Source organism: Larus michahellis, chromosome 8, assembly GCF_964199755.1.
Source record: "Larus michahellis chromosome 8, bLarMic1.1, whole genome shotgun sequence".
In the NCBI taxonomy this organism is placed as follows: Eukaryota; Metazoa; Chordata; class Aves; order Charadriiformes; family Laridae; genus Larus; species Larus michahellis.
In genome coordinates this window covers 49,663,866-49,676,171 of record NC_133903.1, presented here as the reverse complement: position 1 = coordinate 49,676,171, position 12,306 = coordinate 49,663,866, and the positions used below count along the sequence as shown (strand labels likewise).

At 40.8% G+C, this 12,306-nt stretch overlaps 1 protein-coding gene across 1 annotated transcript in view; it reads right to left on the bottom strand.

The window, feature by feature from the left end:
- ELAVL4 (ELAV like RNA binding protein 4) overlaps positions 1-8,092 on the bottom strand; it is an 83,044-nt gene extending 74,952 nt beyond the window's left edge. The window contains exon 1 of the mRNA XM_074597614.1: positions 7,924-8,092. Within this exon, the coding sequence (XP_074453715.1) occupies positions 7,924-8,070 (147 nt within the window). The 5' untranslated portion in view covers positions 8,071-8,092. The remainder of the gene's footprint in view (positions 1-7,923) is intronic.
- Positions 8,093-12,306: the final 4,214 nt, after the last annotated feature.

Here is a 12,306-nt window from a genome sequence, read left to right as displayed (position 1 = left end):
CAACAGGATCCCCAAATGCATTGTTCAATGCTACATAAGCAACATAACCTGGCAAGATTTCAAACAGGCTTCCAGTAGAATGATCTGCAGTGAGCAGCATGAGACTCTGGGAGTCAAGGAAAGAGGAAGACCTAAGGCCATGCCACTGCCAGGAGTGCTTCTGGGTCTTCAGTGCCCTAATCAGTCCCACCTGCAGCCTCCACCACCACCCCAGTCCAGGTGCTCCATTTAAGCTCAGGGCTGTGACAGAGAAGGGAAAAACCCCAACCTTTCACTTTGTAAGGAGACCACTTTACCCTTAAGGAAGTGGATGGAAGAACACACAATAGGCTGGATACCTCCAGCTGTAATCTCCAATAATACATCTCCCTTGAGTAATAGGATTGGGATTTTTGACAGTCAAACACTTGTACAGTAAGACTGGTTAGACATACACACAGATCCAAAGAGTGTGTGTTCATACTACATGCAGCATCCTAGTATTACAGATGATTTCTTTTAACTATGCAGTTCCATAAAGGGTAGTTAGTTCTGGGTGTTAATAACCCTGATTCAGAACTCTGTTCAGCAATGTACTCTCATTAGCTAGACCATCTGTGTAAAGGGAACAACCTACGCTGTCACAGCACACGGAGCCTGGGGCTGACCTTAATATCTTCCCCCACATACCAGCAAAGGACAAGAGGAGAGAAATCTGGCATCAGTTTCTTCCCTTTCTGCTGCCAGAGGAAGATATCTGGGCTGGGAAGCAAGTTTCTCACCCCTCCAGTCACACTGCCAGCTGTGGGAAATGTGGAGTGGCAACTTCTTTTCCTCCTAAGGTCCCACTGGTGAAGTGGGAAATTTGGCTGTCCTGTTAGTGTTAAGATATCACAGGACTCTGACTTACTGGGAAAGAGAGAGGCTTCACAAATCATGTGAAATAATAAAGCCTCCTGACATTATTCACAGCCAGTGTAAATTACTTGATGGACTGGAAAGTGCCCAGCATGACATGGATTGCATTGCAAATATACAGTATTTGTTGCTTTTGATCTCCTTGCTCCTTCCTCCATATCACCCATCTGCTAACATGAGCTACTATATCCTGCCTGGTGGGCATTCCTGCAGGTTCTTTCTACCTACACATAGGTCCTACTCAGGACACTGAAATCCCTTAGTGGACTGCTGCAGCAGCAACCTGCACAGATTTTTGCAGGTCAGAGGGTCTACAAGATACATGCAGTCACATCCAAGAATCTTTCTGCAAGTTCAGGTTTAGCCCTCTTTTTCTAAACACACCATTCTTCCAGAATCTGCTTTTCTGGTCAACAAATACCATGCTCCCTCCTCAGAATGGACAAAAGCAAAACAAACCACCCAAACCAATCTGTTCAATAGGCTACTAACCTCAGGAAACACCATTTTTTCCTTCTCTATCAATCTCCTTTCATCTTTGATTCCTTGACCACTTTTCATATTTACTAATTTTATCTGTCCAAGTACACATGCAGAGAGCAGTCCCGGAGCTGCTGCGAGCTCTCTGCTTACGTGAGAGCCCAAGAAAAGCTCCACTGATCAAGTACAAACCATAGCATGGAGCACTGAGCAAGAGGAAACTCACAAGGAGAGGGATTTGGAGGACTCTTCCATTAAAGCTCATATTTTCCTTAAAGCAGTTAAATTCAGCAATGAGAACATTAACAAAAAGGCTACTATTGCAAACACTAACAAACAGGCCATCTCCATTCAAGCAAAAAAGTAAATTGCCTGGATTATGAGATGCTACCTAGGATGTCAGTAAGTGTATACAAAGTGCTTTATCTCTTTTCATCATAGCGTGGGAGGTGGTCTCCCACATATCAAGGCTGCTAGCAGGAACCTTGTCCCATGGAAACAATGCTTCTCTTAAGGTTTCAGTGTTCAGTTTTGCTGCTGTGCAATTCCTTTCTAAGGGATGAGCTCAAATTAAGGCTCTTCTTGGAAGCTTTGATTTTGCAAAGCTTGTAGCAGTTGAGCATCTTTGAAACTTCCACCTTTCTGTCATCCATTCAAGACTTGCCAGTGGTTTAGGAAGCTATTAAGCAGGGCATACATGACCAACAGACAACCAGGATAGGGTAAGGACTTTCCTTCGAAATCTAGGAACAAAACCAAACAAAAGCTACTGAAAAACACAGATACTTGAATGAGGAGCAACAGCTAAAAACTGCTGGAAAGTGGCAGACCTGGAAACAGGAACCCGAGTATAAGACCAACTTTGTATCACATCAGCTTTGTAGCAGAACTTCTGTCAATGAAGCTTGCTAATCCCACATCTAGAAACAGTAATAACCTCTCTAGAAAAGCCACAGCTGCTTAATACAGCTCTACAGCACAACCTGAACTGGAGCAACTAAGCCCTGTTTGCACATCCCCCCAAGCAGCACAGCAACCATCCTTTGCAAGCCCACAGGGAATCGCACCCAGACAGCCACCCAGTAACTCATCACACCCCTTAAAAAGCTGCAGCAGATTAGCTGGGGTATTATTATTTCCATAAATTGATAGGCATGAGGAGATGAGGTAGATCTTCTGTAACCTACTGCTAGGTCTACAGCAGAGGGTGGGCTTCAGGATCCTCTATCTGGTAGGAGAATCCATCCAGGAGATGAGGCTTTGACATTTTAGCAGGCAATGCACAGAGATGGGCAAATTTGCTTTGCCCCAAGGGTACCATTCCTTCTCTTTTGACCTACTAAGCTCCTCCAATAACAGTATTTCTATTAAACAATAACCATTTTTATATACCTTAGATAATTTGGGGTTCTACATAAGCAGTAACAGCTTAACCAAAAGTAGCTCCACATGGGTTACTGCAACTAAAGAAGTTGTCAAGGACATCAAAATGCATGAATTGGGGTGTTAAGAACATTTACTAAAAGCAACTTGGAACAATGCATTCATAAGAAAGTAAATACAAAAGGATATACAGTGAACATGCTTGTTGGGAAGGTCAGGAAATCCACTGTTTATGTATTACTCATAAAGCATCAGCACATAGATATTTATTTTATAGCAAGCCAGTGTGCCTAACTGAAAGACCTAAATAAACCAAGGGCAGACAGACTTTAACAACAAGATGCAAGGACTCTTTAGCTATACATTGCATGGAAGTATGGCGGACAATGGTTCAAATAAAGTCAACTGTGTTGGAAATAGTGCATGAAATCCCAGAAGTGACGAAACTACTAGTCAGTGAAGAAAATGAAAGGAGCCAAGTGGAAGAAATCAATCACGAAGAAAAAGCTTTTTTTTTTTTTCATAAAGGCAGGCAAAAGGCCAGGTAACATAGATGGACACACATGCAAAAAAACCCACAGAAAAGTGTAGCTTTATCTAGAAGTACAGCAACTGATAAATTTGCTAATAAACTAGGAAGTAGGGAGAGATTTGCTCCAAACTAAGGAATGACAGCAAGCAGCGAGGGGTGCAAACAATTTTTCTTGCACTGGAAAAAAACCACCTTCTAATGCAAATGGATGAGCTGATTAACAAAGCTTGCAGAGGCTGTTGTGAAAGACGGGTGAATGGAGAGAACCCGAGGGAGATACTAAGAGCATGTAAACCAAATCAGGGAGCAGCTGACTGCATTCAGAAGGAAGAGCTTATAGGAGCACTTAGAAACACAAAAACAAGAATATGACCTAGGCTGTATGAAGCACCAGTAAACACACTGAAGTAGAGGGCAATAGGAGGCATCTGTTCAAAGTATTCTTAAACTGGAGAAGGATCAGCAGTTTTACAAATAACACCATTTATATTACTTTTTATAATCGGGGGAAGCACCAGAACACTTATTTTTACTGCAGTTGTACAAAACCCACACAGAAGCTACGCTTGTTTTTCAGTACTAAAACCCAACTGTTGAAAGGTGGGAAAAATCCTTAATTTATGGAAATCCCAAACCCAATCTCCCATGCATTAACTTTAAATCATGATGGAAACAAAGGCTGCATATTTTCTCAATTGTGAGGATACAGAAGTACGTTACATTTTTAAAAAATAGTTTACTATGTCAATGAAATTGCAGATGCTTCTGTGCACTTCAGGGACTTCAAACATTGCATCAATTATCTGAATAAGTAATGAAAAGACATTGTGAATAAAATGGTTCACCAAGCCTGGTTCACAAGTCAATTGCTTTTTGAATCCAATAATATACTGTAATATTTGACATGTTGGGGTTTTTTGCAAGAGGTTAAGAGCTTTCTGTGCTTCTATGCTGTACGTGCTGCAAACAGTTTGGGGAGAAAAACAAACTGACAAAATATAAAAGGCTGCAAGTATAACACGCATTTAAATACTCCACTGCAACCCTTTTTCCACACCAAAAAACCTCACTGAAGCCAGAACTCTTAAATCCAGCCAAAGGGGAAACACGAAAATCTCACTGGCAGTTTGGGCTAGTGATAAGCAATTTAATGCTTTAAAATTGAATCTTTGACAAACTGGACTAGGTCACAGTAGAACATGAAATGTCTGTTTGTTGAGCTATCGTTTCCAAAGAGTCTCTCTTACTGGCACCTGGAAACAGAGCAAGCATAAGGCTGATTATCATTTCCGTAACCCCCAAGGAAAACTATCATGCAAGATGTTTGAGTAAGAGCAATGCTGTTCGAAGGCAGCATTCATAAACAGAACAAAGACAAAACAAAAGGCTAAACAAGTACATCATAATTAACAACTACAACCAAACTTTTAATTAAGATATGTAAGAAAAATCAAGGCGAGCTAATTAAAAAAACACCAGCGTATACACTTTCTTAGAAAAATCTGAATTGGTACTGTGAAGTAAACAGGCTAATTGGAAGTGACCACAATTATTTTGTCACTGTTACCGAGTTTAGTCATGATTTTTCAGCTTGCTCTTTAATCCCACATCTTGTTTGCACTCCTTTATTGTTTGAATGCAAGATTCTTCCACCCAAATTCTTCAAAAACCAAGTAAAAAGTGAAGAAAATACCACAGAGATTTAACTTTGTATGACAGGCATATTTTGTCATTAGTTTTCAGACACACTTTTCTGCCTACAACAGTATTATTCTTACAGGGGCAGAATTATAATTATTATACACTCCCCCCCATTCATCCTGAACAAATCCAGTTACTACAAATGGATCCTGATATATTGCTACATCAATAATGCTATACTCCACGTGTTTTTCTTTTATCCAGGCAGCTAGACCAGTACAAAAATATGATGCGATTTCACACAGATTTTACTGTTAGGTATGAACTTCCCTTAAGGCCAAAAAGCTGTTACAGATAATAGGAATCTAACTGGCAATATTAAGGTTTTACTTCTTTCCTCTTATATACTACCCTTCCATGAAAATACATCCATTCTCATTACTTTTGCCATTCTTCAAAACTGTTACTGGGCTGATTTGAACAGTAACAGTTAGTTAATGCTGATAGAAACAAGCAAAGAAAAATGCTGACACAACCTAGAGTTATTTAAGAACTTATTTGCTACCCATCTATTTCTAGAAAATTAATAAGAAGTTGCTGACTCCCAGCTGGAGTAACCCCAGGTACACCTAGGCAAAATAAAAATCAGTAAAAAAAGGAACTCCCACCCACAATCCCAGAATACAAACAACAAAATGATTGCAATTAACAACTTCTGGCTCTTTCCACCACAGTGTTGGCATGAAACCCAATGCCCTATTGAGACACACATCAACTATTTCTGCTTAGCAAAATCTTAACAGGAACCATCTTTCAGAAAGTTATTTCCGCCGTTATGTGGAACCAAAATTCTACTTTTTAAAATATACTCTTACATTTAATAGAAATTGCTAGGCTTTAAAAAAAACAACAAACAACAATTCTCTTCTAGTATATCACTACACATTAGCCCAACCTAACCCTTAGACTACCCAGGAAGAGTTTGCTGCCTGCAGCAATGTTTTTCCTGTGCCCGTGTTTAAAGTTAGAGACTGCAGGGCCACCACTGGATTGCTGTCCTGCCTGTAGCATTCAGACTATTACAGCTGTAGGGTGTCACCCTTTTTTTCCCCCCCCTCTCTGCAAATGAGGGTATTGTGAATCTCTAAATCAGTCTTGTCTTAACTAATGCCAGAGCACACATCTTGCTTAAAAGTCGTTCATATTGAACTTCTAAATTTGAGGCATTCCTTTCTTCGTACTGAGACAAAAAACTGCATTTCAAAACCCCCTTAAAATTTAGATAAAAACATCCATGCCTGTGCCATGCACCTCCTCAGACCATTCCCAGGCTTCTCTACCACCAAAGCTAGACATGCTCTTTCTCTTTAAGTCTACATTTTCCTGTTAAATAGGTGGAGTAAAGTAAAAGACTTATTTCTGTGCAAAGGCTTCTTCCTCTGCATAGCAATAAGCCTCGCATTGTAATTGATTTTTTTTTTAATGTCATTTAAATTATTTTGGTATGATTTATCTTTCCTTACTTTTTCCTAAAACATCTCCGAATATTAACAACGAAATAAATGTAATACTACTCTAACATCTTCAAACATTACCTAATTTAAAAATCTAATTTACTTTTCATCATTTAGGCTTCCTTACTATTTTGCATGTCACTCAGTGTGGATAGTAAAATTAGACTATCAATTTCGTTTTTGCTTTGAATATGTTGCAGGTTCTGCTTCTCAACCACTAGAACAGTGTTCCTTTTTCAGGTTTCCAATATTGTTCCGAAGCTTTTAAAGAAAAAAATGGGAACAGCTTTAATTTTATTAAAAAAAATTCTCAACTGCTCTCCCTGGCCCTTTTTTACAAGGAAAGGCCAAGTGTTGGCACAAAACTAAACCTCCAATGTATCTGTTAAACAGCATTATGTGGCCTTCTACTAATACAAAGAGACAATAGAAGCCTTAAATGGTGCTGAGGGTGCCATTGTGTACAATGACCTTCCACGGAAGGCGGTGGGAGACCTGCTTAAGAACCGATAAACAAACGGAACAAGTAACGCAACACGAATTATCCCACTCTCGCCTTGCCGGAATTTAAAAGATGATTTATCACCGCAGGCAGCCCCACTTCCCAAGTCAGTATGAGTCCACACCTCTTCTTCAACCTGCGCCATCGCACTTAAAAAGCACTCAAAGAAAATATTTAGAGAAATATGTCTTTTAACACGCGTGCTCATTGATAACGCTTACTTCAGCAATATCATTTTTTTAAATAAATGGAAAAGTTTCAAATATATCCAAGTTATCCTTTTAATAGCTCGGAATACTTCACGTTACCGGTCCACTGCAGGAAAAAAAGAGTTACCGGCACAAAACCGTGCTAACTTCCATGGTAAGTATTATGCAATTAAAACCATACTGTCATGGGTAAAAATTTTAATTAAACGCACCTTAATTGTGCTAATCACAGCGAACTAGACTGAGGCTGAAAACCCCTAACTCGGCCACGGCGCGTGCCGGGACACAGGCACCCTCGGACGGAACCCCCTGCGTCCCGCCTCTACACCCGCGCCGTGAAGTCCCGTCAACACCTTTTCCTTCCAAAAAACCGCTGTTTTAGCCAACACCATGCGAAATTACCGCTTTTTTAAAAAACAAAAACTCATTTCTTTACAAGCGGATAAAGCGCATCTGGGGCGGGCGCCCCCGAGCCCCGCCGGGCTGCACCCCAGAAACCAACACACACACCCCCCCCGCGGCCCCGGTCCGGACCCCCCGGGCCAGCACCACTCGACGCCGCGCCGCCGCCCTTCCCTCAGCGCCCCGGGACCCCACACAGAAGGGAGGACAGGAACCGGCACCCCCACCCCGCCGCCATCCCGGGAAAACCACGCTTCCCTCCTCCTTTCGGCAGCTGCCGGTGCTATCCCGGCCCCGCCGCCCCCCCGGTGGCACTTCACGGACGGGAAAGGAAAGGGGGAGGCGGGGGAGTCGCTTTCTCACCGCGCCCTGCACGCGCATCTTCCGCCGCCGAGGAAACACGAGACGCCCGCGGGCAGGCAGCGCGCGACGGCGGCGGCGGCACGTGGAGGCGGCGGACACGGGGTCTCCCGCGCAGACGGGCGGGGGCGCGGCGCTACGGAGCGGCATGAGGCGGCGCCGCCATCTTGGCAGCGGCAGCGCCCGGGTGGAAGAGGGATCGAGCGAGCGGGGAAGGGTTTTTTTATCTCAAACAGGGCGCGGTGCGAAATCGGTGGCAGCTGGGGGAGGTCGTGGGGCAGCTGGGGGGAGAGGCGTGGTGTGTGTGAGGGTCGGTGAGCCCCACGGAGGGGTGACCGCCGTGGATGGGTGTGCGAGGGTCAGCTCCGGAGCCGGTGTGTCATGTACCCAGCGAGTCTCCACAGCTCTGCTCCCTCCCAGGGCCACCAGGCGTCCAGGTGCCTCACGATGTGGAAATGAAAATAAAACGCAGGAGGCAGGATTTGTTCTGATCTCCTTCTTGGAGGTGCTTCTCCTGTTCGTGATCGGGTCCGTGACCCTTGCCGATAAAGGTGTACGAAGAAGAATTTTGAGTAGGTTAAAAAGCCGTTTTTTCAATCAATGCTCAAGGAAAGGATAAGATGATGTGACACAAATGTACGATCGTGTGCCACAAATAGAACATTGTGGGAAGCTTTCCCTTAAACATAAGCTTTGTCCTATATTTTTTCAAACAGTTTATTTCCTTGCTGTGTAGGTCATTCTTAACATTAGGCTAAATTTAGCAGAAGATACACCAACAGCAAAGACAGACTGTCTCAGCTGAATTAGACCCACAGTCTCAACTCCATGGCCTGGTCGGGAGGCTGGATGCAAAATTATTTACATTCTTACTGAGTTTTTTTCAGGGAGCTTGGTTAAAGGTAACAAAATCTCAGCCATTTAAATAAAATACCTTGTGTCTCTCAAATTAAAAGTCTATAGGGTGGTTTGCCTGGCATACTCCCCTGCTGTGAGCTGTGTATACAACTTGCGTTAATTTCAAGGGTGTTTCTACCACAAAGTAGGAAAGACTGTAGCCCTAACATCTCGAGCCTTTTGAAGATCTGTACCTGAAACTTCAAAACAGTGGTCTAATCTTTGCTTTCAGTAAGGATGGCAGAATTTTTACTTGTTTATGCACTTTGATTTTCAGTTCTTTGTGTATAAATTTAGCTGTGGGTGGAGTATCCTGAGCCAGATTTCTCCCTATATGCTATACATACAGAATGACACAAAGACATGATTCTGCGTTAGATTGACAATTACATTTGCTAGCAAATACTGGATCAGAGCCATCTGTTTCAGAAATTAGCATAGCAGCAATTTGTTTGTTTGGCTTCATCTGTCTATTAGTTTGGTCAAAATCCTCTTGTTTTAGAGACACGCTATCACATACAGAAAGGACCTGTGATATACTCTGTGTAGGCATCCCCTAAAATACATAAATTATTCTAAAAAGTGGATATAGGAAATGCAATTGTTAGAAATGCAGACAAAGCTAAATTAAGATTTTTTTTTTTTCCTGGAAACAAGTTTGACTTTTTCAGTGCCATGTGTCTTACATTAAAAATCATCTACCCCTAAAACAGTATACTGATACCAAAATACTTCTCTATATAACCAAAGTAGTGTTGCTGTACTCGTAGGTGTGCTCTGTCTTTTCTTTCTGTATATTTTGACAGAATTATGGAAATCCTTCCTGACTTACAGCCTCTACAACTTTCTTTTGAAGAGGTATCAATATTCTTAAAAATAGAGAAGTCTAGTTCCGAACAAACAGTCAAAAAAAAGGGCATCAATCCATTAAATGATAAGGTATCACCCCATTAGACAACAGCTTTTCTAAAAGCAGCTCACTTTGAAGCCCTGTATACCTAAGGAAAATGAAATCTCTTACACAGCCTTTTTATTTGCAGTATACTGAGTCTACGCTATTCAGTGTTTCAGTTATTTGCCTAGATTTTATAGGTCTCTGGGAAAAAAAAACAAAAGCCATTTAAAAATTCTACTTAAAAAACTTACATCTACCATTTCATAGTTCCTACTGGATCTGGTTACAGTGCAAATATTTCTCCACAGGCGTAGCAAAAAGTCTACATTGTTGTAGAACTAGTGATCATTATGTGGCATTTGCTTGATGATACGAGTTTAGATTCAGATGATAGTCCTAACTGCTGTTTAAAAATATAACAAAAAATGGTAATAGGAAAGTCTTCTCTACTCTGGAGAAGTGTAAAGCCTGATACTGTTATTGTGAAAAGAGAGTTCTAGGTAGATCTGCTCAAATATAAACGTGAATGTTTCTTACAACTGAATACTGCTAACATATGATTTAGATACGTACTACACAAAGTAAAAGTTTTAGTTAATTTTCATGTTACTTTATATTGTAGTTACATGACAAAACCAACAAAAAAAAATGCCTTCTAAAATAAGAACTTACGTTTCTCCTTGAGAAAAATTAGTCGTATGTTGTAGGCAATGAAAATGATGTGAAGTCTCAACTCAAAGGCCGTGAGTGCTCATTCTACACGTGAATTAGAAAAGCACCTGGGTTGCTTTGTCTGCACACATCTGTCTCTACCTGAGCATCTAATTCACGTTACTCCTCCCACAATCCGCCCCGTTTCTTTGTCTGATCTGAGCAACCAACAATAGGATTTACAGAAGTTTAGAAACCTGGACTGAATGGAGGAGGCGTGATTTGCTAATGAGAAGTGGCTTACCTAGTTCACTGTTAAAATCGTAACACCTAATACAGAATTTTTCTTGCGTTACTTAATGATGAAACAGCAGGACTATTCTGAAGTCAGATGGTGACAAAATCTGATAGCTTCACGCTGCTATTAGAGCACAACAGTGAAATGGCCTATTCAGAATATAGCATTCTGAATCAATATATTGTTAGTGCGTACCACTGTTTTTAGAATAAATAACAAATGTTGTCAGAGGTGAATATTTATGTATTTTAAGTGATGGAAAGAGAGTATAAGTGCTTTTTCAAGGTAAGTATAGAAAGCCATTACAAAGCCTATCTTTGCAACTGACCTATAAAAGCTACAAACACGTCAAAGGCTTTGAGGACATCAGATAGGAACTTTAATTCTTCACACAGTCAAAACTCCCATGAAGCCAGTGTCCCGGGATCACACCTCTGAGTACGCTCAGTAATATTAATGGAACTCTGACTTACACGGGCAGCTTCATTCAAAATTTTCATTTAATTCATGTTACAATTTATTAGTAGTGATTTCTTGTAGGGATTTTTTTTTTTAATTAAATTGATCAATGTAAGGCAACGCAGTTTTTTAGAACAGGATTTCTTGTAGGTTTTACAGAATTAAAAAACTTTTTAAAACAGAGCTGAAAGGCCTCTGCTTCAAGACAGCAGATTTTTGTTTACAGTAGGCAGATTAAGAGGTTATACTTGTGTCACAAGTAAAGACAGCCAAAATTTTTTTCAGGTAAAGGTTCTAGACTTTCGTAACAATCTTGGATTTTAGCAGCAAATGATTTTTCTTATGTTTTTGTTCAGCTCTAACCATAATGCTTTAGTCAATCGTAGTACTATTAATTTCAGTTAATACGGCTTTTTGATTTTTTAAAATACTATGCAAAGGTGTTCTTTACTATAAATACTTAACAAGTGATCCAGATATCATAAGTTACCAAATACAGAGGGGATGAAAACGCCAGTGGATACCACTGAAAGATTTAGCCTTAAGGCTCCTGCAGGTTTTATTGAAATTCAGAATAGTAGGAGTGGGGAGGAAGAGATAAATAAAACATTTGTTTCAGAAAGCAGGTGACTTTGGCAGAGTACTGATTAAAATCGTGAAGACTTGGCTCTTAGCAGTCTTTTCGCTGATCAGAAGAATATTGTTAAGAAGTGAGGCTGGTGGAGAACACTCAACACCAGCCCCCCAAGTGGTGCTTATCACTAAATTCCTGCTTTTCTTTTAAATATTATTGCACCTTCTCTGAAGTTCTGTACCTAATTTAGTCAGTGACTCCCACTGATGTATCACAGTCAGTCAAACATGTTTTTACGCCAGTCACTGAATATTTTGGTAAAGGTCTAATCTCATTTGGATTTATTACGATTTATCTTGGATTAAGCGTTTATCTGCTAAGGATTATGACCTATACTATGAGGTACTGATGAACCATTGGAGTTCAGGAATGTCTAAGCACATTAGAATGAATCAGCAATATTCTTTTTTGACACAGGCTTCACACATTATCTTTTTTCAATCAACTTCGCAACATTCATACAGATAAGTATCTAATTTTCATTTAATACGGGCAGTAACCAGGAAAGCCCTCAGCATCCAGTAGGAGCAAAGCTGCATTTAATTAGGAGCA